General features: G+C 38.1%; 1 protein-coding gene across 1 annotated transcript in view; it reads right to left on the bottom strand.

Annotated features, from left to right (window-relative positions):
- Nucleotides 1-8,718, bottom strand: part of LOC105727592 (putative neutral ceramidase C) — a 99,373-nt gene extending 90,655 nt beyond the window's left edge. The window contains exon 1 of the mRNA XM_021671728.2: nucleotides 8,463-8,718. Within this exon, the coding sequence (XP_021527403.2) occupies nucleotides 8,463-8,718 (256 nt within the window). The remainder of the gene's footprint in view (nucleotides 1-8,462) is intronic.
- Between the last annotated feature and the right edge of the window lie 6,669 nt (nucleotides 8,719-15,387).

The following is a 15,387-nucleotide window of genomic DNA, read 5'->3' as shown; positions in this document are numbered from 1 at the left end:
TAGAGTAAAATACTGGGAGAAACTGGGTGTGGTTATATGGATTATCATTGTGAAATTCTGCTCCAAAGTAGAATGGAAACCAGCAGGCTTTGCTATTGAGTTTGGCTGCCTTTCCTGCTCTGACCTCTTTTTAGCAGTAGGAAGATTGCCATCAATGCCTCATCATTTTGTCAAATGAGAAAGACTTGGATTTGGGCCCCCTTCATTTCCAACAAGAAAATGGATTTTCTAAGGCCTGGGTAAATTCATTGTTATTACTGATTTTAATTGGTGATTCAGACCTGAACATCTTAAGAATTTAAGCCAGTTTTGATAGCCCAGATCTGCAGGAAGCCAAATTGTTCCAGTTCTCCATACTTGCAATGTGTTAAAGCGACATTTCAGATACCTTCCCATCTAATTTGGGAGAGTTTTTGTTTGAATTCACACTTAGTGAATGTTAATAGTGTGTGGGGGTTGTGTGGCTGAATATATTGACATTTTCCTCTCCTGGAGGAAGAATCATTTTCTCCCTCTCCTCCCCTCCTCAACTTTTGCTGTGTGTTGAGTACAATTGGCACAGAGATTGTGAGACAAGACCTTCTGGCTCTCTCTCTATCTTCATTCCTCTGCCCTCCTGCAGTTGCATGCCTCTGTGCTCAGAAACCAGGAGCCCCAAGGGAAACCTTGTTAGGTAGCCACTTGCCCATAGGGGTTCAGAGCATCCACTGTAAACTGCATGAGAAGAAAGAGCAAGCCCTGTCGAGTAATCCGTCTGGTGTCAGCTCATGAGCATCGGAATGTGCACCCGGATCCTGCACGGAGACATTTCCAAAGGGAACATGTGCCAGCAGCACTAATTGGACATGATTCCTTTTCAAGCCATTTGCTGTACATGTTCATCCCTGGAGCCTGTGGAGAAACGGAGCTAGCAAATGCCTACAAATTCGTCTGCTGGCCTCTGGTATGGAGCCCATGAGGCTCACTGAAGTGCTTGTAATATTGCCTGCTAATGTTGCCTGCTGTGAAAAGGAAGTTGGTGACATATCCTCACCTGTTACCCCCTGCTAGGGGACCCTGTCACAGTCAAACACCAGCCAAAGGTCAAAAGGCTCCCTTGGCTAATAAGGCATGTAATGAACACACTTCTCATAGGCCTGGCAATGATGCGACTCTGGCCAAACTCAGAGCCAGTGATTTCAGAGAAGCCTCCAAAACAAACATTTTAACAGCCAAATCATGCCTGTTCCAAAAATGAATTTGGTTTCTTAATTTTGGGTTTCTTTGCCCCAAAACATCCTAAAATACCAAGGAGCATTTCTTCACTCCCCAAAGGGAAGCCAAATACGTGCCTTTTCATGAATGCAGGCTCTTCATTAAAAAGAGAATGCGTAAGACACAGTGTGCTTTGACTGAAACCTCTTCTCATGGTGATAAATACTATTAGCAGAAAGCAGTTCAAACTCCAATTCCTTCATGTGATGACACAGAGCTGGCAAGGGAAGCAGATTTTAGGTGCCAATAAATCATGGTGGCCACATGTGTTTCTGCTTAATTGCTACTGTATATGGGTACTCACCCTCAAAGATCCTGTGTCATGCTATTTCAGAGTCCATCAATACTCCAGCAACCATTGTCCATGCACGCCAGACTTGCAAAATGTGAGAGCAATTATGTTACCAAAGGTTATAGGATGTAAATATATTTGGATAGGAGTTCAAAGAAAGGTTGAGTCTGGGCTTGCCCTGGTCTGCCTCACGCTAGCTGGGGTCCATCTTTATATTAGCCAGTACTTTTTTCTTGCCTCTGTAGGGGCCTCCTTTTCAGTTCTCTCTTCCCCATTTCCCTCTCTATAAAAACAGTGATCATTTACTGAGTATTTAATCTGTACTCACAGACCATGACTCCCCCACATTATGCTACAAGATAGATATCTATCTATTACAAGATAGATAACATTGTCCCTAATTTGTCAAGAAGAAAACTGAGGCTCTGAGAAGAAAATAGGCATTTTCTTTAAGGCACAATGCCTGTAAGTTAGTCATTTTCTGTAGGGCATAATGCCTGTAAACAGCAGAGTTGGGACTTGAACACATATCTGAGTTCCCAGCCCTCTTGGATACACCATACTTTCTCTACCTCCTTCTGTAGTTTCTTGTTTCCCCTGGGTGATTACTCTCATTCTTCATAACACAGTAGGGCATGTATATTCATTGATCCGTCCAACTATCAAACCTTTATTCAGTGCCTGATACACAAGTTAAATAGAAAGACGGTGCCTAGCTCATCTCCCAAGCAGAGGCATTTTCTTTGAACTTCTTATTGCCACCTTTATTTACTCCCCAAAGGCTTTTTGGATTCCCCAGACAAGTGGGTACCTGCACAATTCACTGTGGTCTGCAGAATACATTACATTCCCAAATAACACAAAGATAGATGGTCACACTGATTTTAAGGGTTTGTAGTTGTGATGGTGTGAACTAGAGCAGCTTCTAGGATCAGGAGGCCTGTGAGAGATTAGACAGCTCTATCAATAGTCTGAATAATATGTGTCCTTTCAGAAACTACTCTGGGTTTATACAAATGCTCCTCAGATTGTGATGGGGTTATATCCTGATAAAGTCATAGTAAGTTGAAAATATTTAAGTCAAAAATGCATTTAATATACCTAACCTCCTAAACATAGGTTAGCCTAAGCTACCTTAAACATGCTCAGAACACTTACCTTAGCCTGCAGTTGGACAAATAATCTAACCCAAAGCCTATTTTATAATAAAGTGTTGAATAGCTCATTTAATTGATTGACTACTGTACTGAAAGTGAAAAAAAGAATGGTTTTATTGGTACTTGAAGTGTGGTTTCTATTGAATGTTTGTCACTTTCACATCATTGTAAAGTTGAAAAGTTGTACGTCAAACCATTGATAAGTCAAGGACCATCTATATTTGGAAGTGACTATACCTCTCCAAGCACTACTGCATCTTAGACTCAAGCCCATGAGAAAAGAGTTGGACAAAGCTCTAGGTGTGAAATAAAGGTGCATGTACTATCCTGATTGAAGTTCCAGAATAATGTAAACTGGAATTGCCTACAGGAGTAACAATCCCTGCTCACTCACTGAAAAATGTTTTAGGTAACCCAAGTTATTTTAGAACCTATCTTGGTTCATCCAAGCCAATTAAAAAAAAGGACTCATCAAAAAGAATTAAAGAAAAGCAATTGACTAAATAAATAGAAAATATCATACACCATAACTTGACAAAAAATGATGCACCACAACATAGACCAAGTATTCTAGACTGTAGGCACCTGACATTTTATCTTGATGTTCTGAGGTTCCTTCTAAGCAATCATATTTGTTACTGACCAATGTCCCTGATGATTCTTTATCAGGCACTAGTTTGGGATGTATCCACACTGCTCTCAGACAAGTAGATAGTCAAGAGAAAGTATTCAGGAGTAGCTCTGCATTTTGGGTTTTGCTTTAACACGGGGATTTTGTCAGATAAACTTTTTCTTGCTACAGGCTTATTTCTAATCATGGGCTGGAGTTGAGGACTGCTGGACATAAATCTCTGACAACCTCATTTTCTCTTTGTCTAAAATTTCCCAATATATTAGAAGTCTTGATAATCATGAAGTTGCCCAAATACGAATTTTCCATCAGACTACTGAGATAGCATTTTGGATAGTCTTTGTCCATACTAGTCAGAATTACCCCACACACCTGGGTTACTGATTTACATAGCAAGAGAAAATGGAACTCCAAGAGGGAGTTCTAGTAGGAAAGAAACTAAAAGACTGAAGGAACTAATTTATGTGGAAAAATGGATAGTGAAGATAAGCTGAGCTTTAGGTTTAGGTCAGGGATCGCCTCCATTCCTTTCTTGAGGTCTATGTTTTTAGATTATGACGTGGCAAGCCCACAGATCTCAGGGTGGAAATTCTTATGTTTATGCTTCTGCCTAAGGCTGAGTTTTAATAGACATCAGACAAACACAGAATGCAACTTCCAGGCCGTTAACATGTCTTTTTGGAAAAGGCTGTTCTGTAGTCTAGAGTAGAAGTAGGAATTCTGTGGATGCTTCTTGAGACTCTCCTAGGAAAAGTCACTCAACAACTTTAAGAACATGTCTTGAGCACTATGCTAGGCACTGCAAAGAAACAATAATGAAGCAGAAAAATCTCATAGTGAAACTAGACACATTGAACCACTAACTCATTGAACCACTAACTCATTAGAAGAATCCTAACTTCTCCCTTGTCATCTGGGCTTAATCCGGAAGTTTCTTTCAGGTTGTTTCACAAATTCTCAATTAAAAATTTAAGTTGATGAGACATTATGGGTAATTGAAATTTCTAATTTAAATAGGGCTTATTCAGCAAACCTTTTTAAAATAGAAAAGTCTTTCTAAAATACCTTTTTTACACTTTCAGAAACAGAGCAGAGGGAAGCATTTAATAATTTCCTTGATGACCAGAAGAGATTCCAATATCTGAACATTAATGCTCTTCTTTCAATGCTAAAGACATATATACAATATACATATACAAGGTTTCAAAGTTCAAGAGCAAGCCAATGGCACTTCTGAGAGAAACCGTGTTTTTAAGAAGGAAATAATTTCATCTATCTGTTATATTTCTCATAATCTCTTTTCTTAAAATCCAAATAATCTAATTTGGTAGAGTCTTCATTGATTGAGCTTTACTTTATCATCCTTTGAAAACAGCCCAGACTATAAACTTTTATGAAGGCAGGAACCCTTGTCTACTTTGTTTGACACCAGCTCCCAGTGCTAACACAAAAACATTTGCTGAATGAATGGAGGGAGGTAAAGAGAAGAGGGGATGATTAATGTATAAATGATTGAATGAAAGATTAGCCTTGAAATTCACAGGGTTCTGTGGCCAGCCTCAATCTTGGGCAGACTAATCCTTATTGTCAGACTATTTTTATTCCTTTATTATCCAAGAATGCAACTGATGAGAATTTGTGAAATCCCAAGGGCTTATGAAGCAAACTAACACAAGGGTCAGGAAAGCAAAAATCAGATTACAACCACTCCATCCTTCAAAAGAAAAAGAGCAGAACTATCCATAGCCATCAACAACCAATGAAGAGGTCTATTTACAAGTGCTCTACAAAGTTAGCCACAAGGGGATGCTAAAGGCTACTGGTAAAGTGTCATGCTTAGAGCTGGCCAATACTTAGGGCTCCATCATGTGATGTCAAAGATTTTTTTTTTTAAAAAGTGCCTAACCAGATTTTAAATTTATCACCTTGAAAGAAAACCCACAAAGCACAAAATAATGTTCTACTTCTCACTATCAATCAACCCTGCATGAAAAGCCTGGTGCCACTGGGGTATCACAGAGCCAAGACGTAGTGCCATGTTCCAATCCATCATCACAATGGAGACCCTTATCACTCATGCAGGGACAATCCACAGAGGCCCAGTGAGAGTGAATATCTGATCCATCAAAATGCTTGGGAGCTTCTGAGAAAGGAATTATATGTCAGTATAGAATTGACCTCAATTTATTTCCACAAAAGTATTTTTTATTAAACAATTACTAATAGAAATAAATTGGGATAAAAGAAAAATAAAAAAAAGATAATACCAAAAGCACAAATGCATACACTAAAATTCTGTACAGTTGTTAAGAATGGACAATAAATTAAACTCAGCTTCCCAAACACCAAAGAAAAAAGAAACCGTCAGTATAAAATTTAATGTCCATGAGAGAGAATCAGTTGCAGAGAAGAAATTCAGTTCTACTTCATACAAAGGCTAAGAAAAATCTCTGCCTACGTGATGTAATATAGTATTGTAGTAAATATATGGACCCAAAATTTATAATGTTCTTCAATGAGATTTTGTTGGTTTGTTTCATTTAAAAGATGCATTATTATCTAATGACTATTAAAAGAGCCACACTTGATGCTCTGGCCTGATTGGGAGGGTTGGTATGGTGACGGTGGTGGTATAGAACATCTTGGAGGATGTGACTGGCAGCTATTCTTCATAAAATTCCGTATGGGTTATAAGAGTTACAACTGAGTGCCCGATAAAAATGCAGCACCTCAGCATGATGACTTATATTTTGATTCTGTACCATAGATATTCCACGCCAATTAAAAAGGCAGATCCATTTCTGCCTTTTGACAATTCAGAAGGAAAGAACAAAACTGGCACCCAGAGATTCAAGTGTCTACAAAACACTCTGATAATCATTCTGAAGTAAAAATAAAAATAACAAAATAAAAATAACATTGCCATAGGTACCCCTAAATATCTGGTTGTTTGCAGAGCTTAGAGCCCCACCACAAAGGAAGCTCCCTCAGAGGATGGAACTTGCCCTTTTTGACATATGTTGCTACACTTCAGCATATATTCATGACACCCATTATTGTTACAAGGTATATTGGGGTTCCATTTTCAACTTGCTCTCTTGAGAGGTATTATTTTTTCCCTGATAGTTATTTCAAGAACATGCATTTTCATAGAGCAGTATATCTGAAACTGCCTCGTATAAATTAATAGTTGTCCATTAGACACTTGAACTAGCATACAGCTGCATCCTGTGTCCTCTCCAGGAGAGTCACAACGCACATTAGCACATTAATGGCTCTGACAAGTCTTACAACTAAGAAACCTAGAGAATGGCCTCAAAGTTCCCAGTGCAATGTTAATTAGAAGACACCTGAATGAAGCCCCTCCATTTTCCACTTCAATGCTAATTTTTTTCATGTTCTTCTGGACATCTTTTGTATTGAGAGTTGGAAGTCATTAAAGCAGACTGATAGCAATTTTTAGTTCAACTGTTGTTAGCACATAAATTTGTGTATTTAGTCATTAAGGATGCTCTGCCAATAACTGCTTATCGTTTCCCAAATGTATTCAACCATGCAAACTGTGTCACCAAGGTCTTCTGGTTTCAGCTTCAACATATACAGAGCTTGGGAGTTATCACTATCATCCTTACAATAAGACAAAGCTGAACGACCTGCAAAACAAGTTTTCTTGGACCCATCACAGAAATGGGGTCATAGGTACAACCACTGTTCCCAAATCTAGAGGGACAGATACATTCAGAGTCATGGCCAAGATCTGCTTACATGGAGTGGAAGTCGCTAGAGCCATAAACTAATAAGAACCTATCTACATGATAACCGACAAATTGCTGGAGGCTGCTCCTTAGACTCCAGCCCTTTCTAGCCTTCCCATCTGACTTAGGGGTCAAGGCTTCAAGGAAGCAGACAAAGAATGCTGCAGTCATGGAAAAGAGTAGACGACAAGAAGAGTGGGTTTACTCCCACACTCATGAAGATCAAGCCTGGAGAAACAGACCACTAAAAGACAGATTCATGACATGGCTTTAAGATGGCTGACCAGAGGCAGATGGTACTTGCCTCCCCCACAAAAAGGAACCAAAATAGTAAGTATGTAATCACACTTTGGATATGTCACCTACGAGAGGACACTGGGATTCATCAGCGAAGTGACAGGAAACATAAAAGGCAAGGGAGGAGAAGGAAGTCAGGCAGCATGCTCAGCTGGGGCCTGAAGAATTTCCCAATTGTGATGAAAGAGAAAGTGAGTGATTCCCAGCAGTCCACGTTCCCACCGCAGACTTCTGCAATTCTTGCCACAGGAGAGCCCCTCAACCCACACAGGCCCTGAGACTCATGTAGGGGGCTACCTGCAGACTTCTAGATAGCATTGCTCCAGAAAGGAAGCTCACACCATGTGCCATGATACCCCCAGTACCAAACAGTACTATTTTGAGAGCCCAGTCTCCACGAGACTGCCCTGAGGCCCAAGAACCCCTGAATCTTCACATCCCTGGAGCCTCACTGACATCCCATACACAAAGCAGGGAGCTGCTGCTGGCTGGCACTGCCAGGGTCAAAGTATGAGCCATTGCATAGGCAGCAAACCTACCACCCCCAGTAGCAGGGCCACCATGCATTTAAAAATGCCCAGAGGAAAGCCTACTCTGCTTATATGGCTGCCAATTGTGGCAAAAGAATGTGCTGTTTAGCTGCCTATTTATGGCTACTGCTACTGAAAGCAACCCTTCTCTCCCCAGGAGCAGAGCCACAGCACAACTATTGCCAACCCAATCTGAACATTCCTCCAAGAGCCTGGTGATTGTCCTGCTCCTGTCTACCACAGTCAGTGACCACACATACCACTGGGGGCCTGAGAACAGGAACAGGTACGCTTAGCCTGGATCCACCCATCCCTATGCCTGAGCACATCTAGGGGCCTAGGAGTCCCCAGCCCCATCAACCATTGTTGGCATCTAAGCATTCCTTCCAGGCTCTTGAGGATAGGCCCACTCAGTCTGCTGCTAATACCACAGCTAGTACCCACCACTATATGCCACCTAAAGGCCTGGGAGACTTGCCTACCCAGCCCATTGCAGCTACCAGCACCACCAATGCAGGCTGCTTGGAAGCCAGAGGATTGTCTCACCTCTGCTACTGCCATTGCCCATTCCATGCCTGCTGCCCAGGCACCTGGCCCACTGCTGCAACTGCTGGCACCTGAGATGGCCACCTGGAGGTCCAAGAATCAGCCCACCTGGACCTGCTAACACCAGTGTCAATATATGCTGCCCTGCAAGGATAGGCATGCTTGGCTTGCTGCTGCTGCTACTTGGGCCTAAGCGCAGGCTCACCTGCTGCCCCTGTCCCCAGCAAAAATTTACCACAGCCTTCACTAACAGCATCCTAAACCACTGAGTAAATCAGACACTACTGGTGGTGTTTATAGCCAAAGAAATCATACAGAGATTAAACTACTGCACATACCCAGAATCAAAGCCAAAGTGCCCTATCCAACCAATACTATAGATACACCTTCAGAAAAAAGTCATTCCCAACTAAAAGTCAAATGCAAACAATTGTAAGAAGTGACTGTTACATCAGATGCACAGATACCAAAGTAAGGATAGTCAAAGCATAAAAAAGCAAGGAAATATGATACCTCCAGAGAAACACAATAATTCTTCAGCAACAGATTCCAATAAAAAAAGTATAAAATTCCAGATAAAAAATTCAAAATAATGATACTAAATAAGCTCAGTGAGATACAAGAGAACTGAAAAAGCAAAACAAAGAAATCAGAAAACAATTCAGGTTTCAGGATATGAAAAAGAAATTTACCAAAGAGATACATATCATAAAAAAAACACAGAAATTGTGGAGCTGAGGAATTCAGGGAATGACATACAAAATTTGAAAGCTTCAATAATAGGCTAGATCAAGCAAAAGAAAAAATTTCAGAACATGAAGGCAGGTCTTTTGAAATAACCCAGTCAGGCAAAAATAAAGAAAAATTTAAAAAAGAATGAACAAAGCCTATGTAACATATAGGACACCACAAAGCAACCAAAGATTCAAATTTTCAGTGTACCAGAAGGTGGAGAACAAAGGAAAGGGTTAGAAACTCTCCTTAATGAAATAATAGCTGAAAACTTTCCAACACTAGCAAGAGTTTTAAACAGCTATATACAGGAAGCTCAGAGATCTCCACATAGATATTACATTATTCAAAAAGTTCTTCTCCATGGCACATTATAATAGAACTGTCAAAAGTCAATGAGAGAATTCTAAAAACAGCAAGAGAAAAAGCATCTAGTCACTTATAAGGGAATCCCCATCAAACTAACAGCAGATTTCTTAGCAGAAACCTTACAATCCAGAAGAGATTGAAATAATACAGTCCAAGAGCTAAGAGAAAAAATTACCAACAAAGGATACTATACCTAGCACAGCTATCCTTCATAAATGAAGGAGAAATAAAATTTTCCCAGACATAGTGGAGAAAATTCATACCACTAGAGTGGTCCCACAAGAAATGCTTAAGTGAGTCCTACATGTGGAAATGAAAAGACAGTATTCACCATCATGAACACACAGAAGCAAACACATAAATGAGGAAGAGAAAGGGCTCAAATATTACCACTGCAGAAAACCACCAAGCCACAATGATAAATAAGAAAGAAACAAATGATATACAAAACTACCAAGTCAACAAATAAAATGACAAGAATAAGTCCTCACACATCAATAAAAACCTTGAATGAAAATGATTAAACTTTGCAATTAAAAGATATAGACTGAGGCCGGGCGCGGTGGCTCAAGCCTGTAATCCCAGCACTTTGGGAGGCCGAGGCGGGTGGATCACGAGGTCAAGAGATCGAGACCATCCTGGTCAACATGGTGAAACCCCGTCTCTATTAATACAAAAAATTAGCTGAGCATGGTGGTGCGTGCCTGTAATCCCAGCTACTCAGGAGGCTGAGGCAGGAGAATTGCCTGAACCCAGGAGGCGGAGGTTGTGGTGAGCCGAGATAGCGCCATTGCACTCCAGCCTGGGTAACGACGAGTGAAACTCCGTCTCAAAAAAAAAAAAAAAAAAGATATAGATTGGCTGAATGATTTAAAAAAACAAGACACAACTATATGCTGCCTACAAGAAACTCATCTCAAAGCAAAGACATATATAGCCTAAAAGTAAAGAAATGAAAGAAGATATTCCATGCAAACAGAAACCAAAAGGCCAATTCCTTTATCATTATATAATGACCTTCTTTGTAACTATTTACCATTTTTGACAAGTTAGTCAGAGGATAAAACAATTCTAAACACATGCACCCAGCACCAGAGTACTCAGATATATGAAGCAAATATTCTTAGATCTAAAGGAACAGAATCTAATACAATAATAGTTGGGAACTTCTCTCCACTCTCAGCATTAGACAAATCATTTAGACAGAAAATTAACAAGGAAATTTTGGATTTAAACCACATTAGAGCAAATGGATCTAAGACATTTACAGAACACTTCATTTAACAGGTATAGAATACATATTCTTCTCATCAGCATATGAAACACTCCCCAGAATAGGCCATATGTAGGACACAAAACAAGTCTCAACAAATTTTTAAACACTGAAATCACATCAAGAATCTCAGATCACAATAAAATAAGACTAGAAATTAATAAGAAGAAAAACTTTGGAAATCATACAAATACAGAGAAAATAAACAACATGCACCTAAATGACCATTGGGTCAAGGAAAAAATTAAGAAAGAAATTTTTTAAAATTCTTGAAACCAGTGAGAATTGAGACACAACATACCAAAGCTTATGAGATACAGCTAAAACAGTGCTAACAGGGAAATTTATAGCAATAAACACCTACAGCAAAAAAAGTAGAAAGATTTAAAATAAACAACCTAATGATGCCCCTCAAGGAACTACAAAAGCAAGAAGAAATCAAACCCAAAATTAATAGTATGAAATAAATTATGACGATCAGAGCAGATCTAAGCAAAATAGAGACCTCCACCCCACCTCCAAAAAAAAACTAAGACAAAGATTCAATAAAACAAAAAGCTGTTTTTTTCGAAAAGGTAAACAAAATCACGTCATTTGCTAGACTAACCAAGAAGACGAAGACCCAAGTAAACAATATCAGAAATGGAAAAAGAGACATTATAACTGACACCACAGAAATGCAAAAGATCATCAGAGATTATTATGAACAACTATATACTAACAAACTAGAAAGCCTAGAAGAAATGGATACATTACTGAGCACATACAACCTATTGCAACTGAATCATTAAAAAATGAAAAACCTGAACAAAAAAAAAAAAAAGAAGAAATGAGTTGAATCAGTAAGAAAAAGTCTCCCAACAAAGAAAAACCCAGAACTGAATGGTTTTATTGTGAAATTCTACCAAATTTACCAAGGAAAACTAACAATACTCCCCTCAAACTATTCTAAAAAATTAAAGAGGAGGGAATTCTTTCCAACTCATTCTATGAATCCAGCCTTACCCTGATGCTAAAACCAGACAAGGATGCAACAAAAAAAGGAAAACTACAGGCCAGTCTCCCTGAAGCTCCTCAACAAAATACCAGCTAACTGAATCCAACAGCATATCAAAAAGATAATACACCATGATCAAGTGGGATTTGTTCCAGGGATGCAAGGATGGTCCAACATATGCAAATCAATAAACAGGATACATCACAGTGACAAAAGGAAAAACAAAAAATGTATGATTATCTCAATAGATGCAGAAATAGTATTTGATACAATTCAACATCCCTTCATCATAAAAATTCTAAACACCAGGCATAGAATGAACATACCTCAACATAATAAAGGCCATATATGACAAAGCCACAGCTAACATCACACTGATGAAAGTCTTTCCTCTAAAACTGGAACACAGCAAGGATGCCCATTTTCTTCATTCTTATTCAACATGGTGCTGGGAGTCCTAGCAATCAGGCAAAAGAAATAAAAGGTATCCAAATTGGAAAAGAGTAAGTCAATTTGTCCCTTTTTGCTGATGATATGATCTTATATTTAGAATAACCCAAAGACAACAAATTCTTAAATCTGACAAATTCAGTACTTACAGGATACAAAATCAACATACAAGTCAGTAACAATTAGATCATACCAATAATGAATTAGTTGGGAAAGAAATCAAGAAGGCAATACCATTTACAATAGCTACAAAAAATAAATGAAATACCTAGGAATAAATTTATCTAATGAGGTAAAATATCTCTATAAGAAAATCTACAAATCCCTGATGTAAGAAATTGAACAGGATGCAAACAAAACAAACACCATTAAAATGATATTAATTCAAAGCAATTTGCAGATTCAATGTAATTCTTATCAAAATACCAATGTCAATTTTCACAGGAATAGAAAAAACAATCTTAAAATTCACATAAAATCAAAATAGAGCCTGAATAATCAAAGCAATTCTGAGCAAAAAGAACAAAGCTGAAGGCATTAGATTATCTGACTTCAATATATATTACAAGGATATAGTAACTAAAATATGATACAGATATAAAAACAGACACATAGACCAATGTGACGAAATAGAGAATCTAGAAATAAATACACATATTTACAGACAGCTAATTTTTGACAAATGTGTGAAGAATGTACACTGGGAAGGGACACCCTCTTCAGTAAATGGTGCTGGGAAAACTGGATATCCATATGCAGAAGAATGGAACTAGACCTGTGCCTTTAACTGTATACAAAAATAAACTCAAGATGAATTAAAGACTTAAATATAAGATTTTATAGCTAAGACCTCAAAAGCTCAGGCAACAAAACCAAACATAGACAAATGAGACTAAATCAAACTAAAAGGTTCTGCATAGCAAAAGAAACAATCAACAGAGTCAGGACACAACCTGCTAAATGGGAGAAAGATATTTGCAAACTGTTCATCCAACAAGAGACTAACATCCAGAATATACAAGGAATGCAAGCAACTGAACAGTAAAAAAAAAACCAAATAATTCCATTAAAAAGTGGGCAAAGGACACGAATTGAGATTTTTCAACGGAGAAGACCTACAACGGCCAACAGGTATATGAAGAAATGCTCAACATCGTTAATCATCTAACCACAGTTAGAATGACTATTATTGAAAAAGACCAAAACCAAAACAAAACAGACAAACAAAAAAATAGATGCTGGCAAGGATGTGGAGAAAAGGGAACTCTTACACACAGTTGGTGGGAATGTAAATTAGTAGATCCACTGTGAAAAATAGTATGGAAGCTTATCAAAAAACTAAAAATAGAACTACCATATGATCCACCAATCCCACTACTGGATATTTATCCAAAGAAAAAGAAATCAGTATATGAAAAAGGTTCCTGCATTCATGTTTATTGGAGCACTATTCACAGTAGCAACAATATAGAGTTAACCTCAGTATTCATCAATGGACAAATGTATAAAGAACATGCGGTAAAAATACATCCTGGAATACTATTTGGCCACAGAAAAGAATGAGATGATGTCATTTGCTGTAATGAATGAAACTAGAGGTCCTTATGTTAAATAAGTCAGACACAAAAATACAAATATTGCATGTTCTCACTCATTACTGGAAGCTAAATCAGTTGATCTCTTGAAGACAGAGAGGAAAATGGATACCAGAGGCAGGGAAGGGTAAGTGGGGTGAAGACAGTTTGGTTATTGGGTATAAACATACAGTTAGATAGAAGGAATAAATTCTAATGTTTGTAGGTTGACGATAATGTATATTTCAAAATAGCTAGAAGAGAGGACTTGAAATGTTCCCAACACACAGAAATAGTAAATACTTGAGATAACAGATATCCTAAATACCCTGACTTGATCATTACTCATTCTACACATGCAACAAAATATCATATGTAGCCCATATAATGTATCAACAAAAAAGTCCTAAAAACTGAGATTTAATCAGATAGTTAAACTCTCCCCCTATCCAACATCTAACCACCACACCAATAGAGCTCCAACAAGAAAAATGGTGAATTACAGTTAAAACAGATACAAGACACAGACCCTCTCTGAGAAGGACTACTTAGGGAAGCCCAAGTCAAAAGGGAGGGCAAAAAATGAAGCAGAGGAATTTGGAGCTAAGAAGCAAAAGAAACTGCTAGAAATAGTCAACACTGTAACAGAAATGAAGAATGCCTTTGATGGGCTCATCATTAGAACAAACATGGCCAAGGAGAGTAGTAACAGTGAGCTAGAAGATATATCAATAGAAACCTATCAAACCAAAAAAAAAAAAAAAAGGGCTGGGGACAAATAGAACATCAAAAAACTGTGGAACAATTTCAAAATGTGTAACATATCACAATGCGAGTATTAGAAACCAAAACAAAGGGAAAACGGAGAAGAACGGCTGACAACTTTTCAAAATTAATGACACCAAACCACAGACCCAGCAAGCTCAGAGAACACCAAAAATAAATACCAAAAACAAAAAACTACACCTACGCATTTCATATTAAATCTGTAGGAAGGCAAAGACAAAGATAAATTTTTGAAAGCCAAAAGAAAAAAATTTTACCTATAGAAGAAAAGAATAAAATTATGGCAGACTTCTCATGAGAAACTAGGTAAGCCAGAAGAAATTGGAGTGAAATATTTAAAGTTTTGAAAGAAAAAAAGCCAGCCAACCTGCCCTGCAACAACTGGGAAGTTCTTCAGGCAAAATGAAATGATGTCAGTTAGAAGCTTGAATTACATAAGAAGAGCATCAGAGAATAAATAAGTGAAAATGAACAAAATCTTTAATTTTTCTTAATTGATCTGTGAGGTAATTGATTGTCCAAAGTAATAAATGTAATAACGTATTGAGTGATAATACCATATGGATAAGTGAAATGAATGACGGCAATGTTCTATGGGCAGAAATGAGAAATTGGGAATGTGTGGTTATAAAATGCCTACACTACACTTGAAGGCAGGCTTATATTCAAAAAAAAGTTTACATTGTGAACTCCAGGGCAATCATTTAAAAATGCGTAAAAAGAATAACTGGCATGCTAAGAGAT

This window comes from Aotus nancymaae, unplaced genomic scaffold, assembly GCF_030222135.1.
Source record: "Aotus nancymaae isolate 86718 unplaced genomic scaffold, 86718_ANA_hifiasm-v0.15.2.pri h1tg000010l, whole genome shotgun sequence".
NCBI lineage: Eukaryota > Metazoa > Chordata > Mammalia > Primates > Aotidae > Aotus > Aotus nancymaae.
The sequence above is the reverse complement of the archived record's forward strand: the minus strand, read 5'-3'. Positions and strand labels throughout refer to the sequence as shown.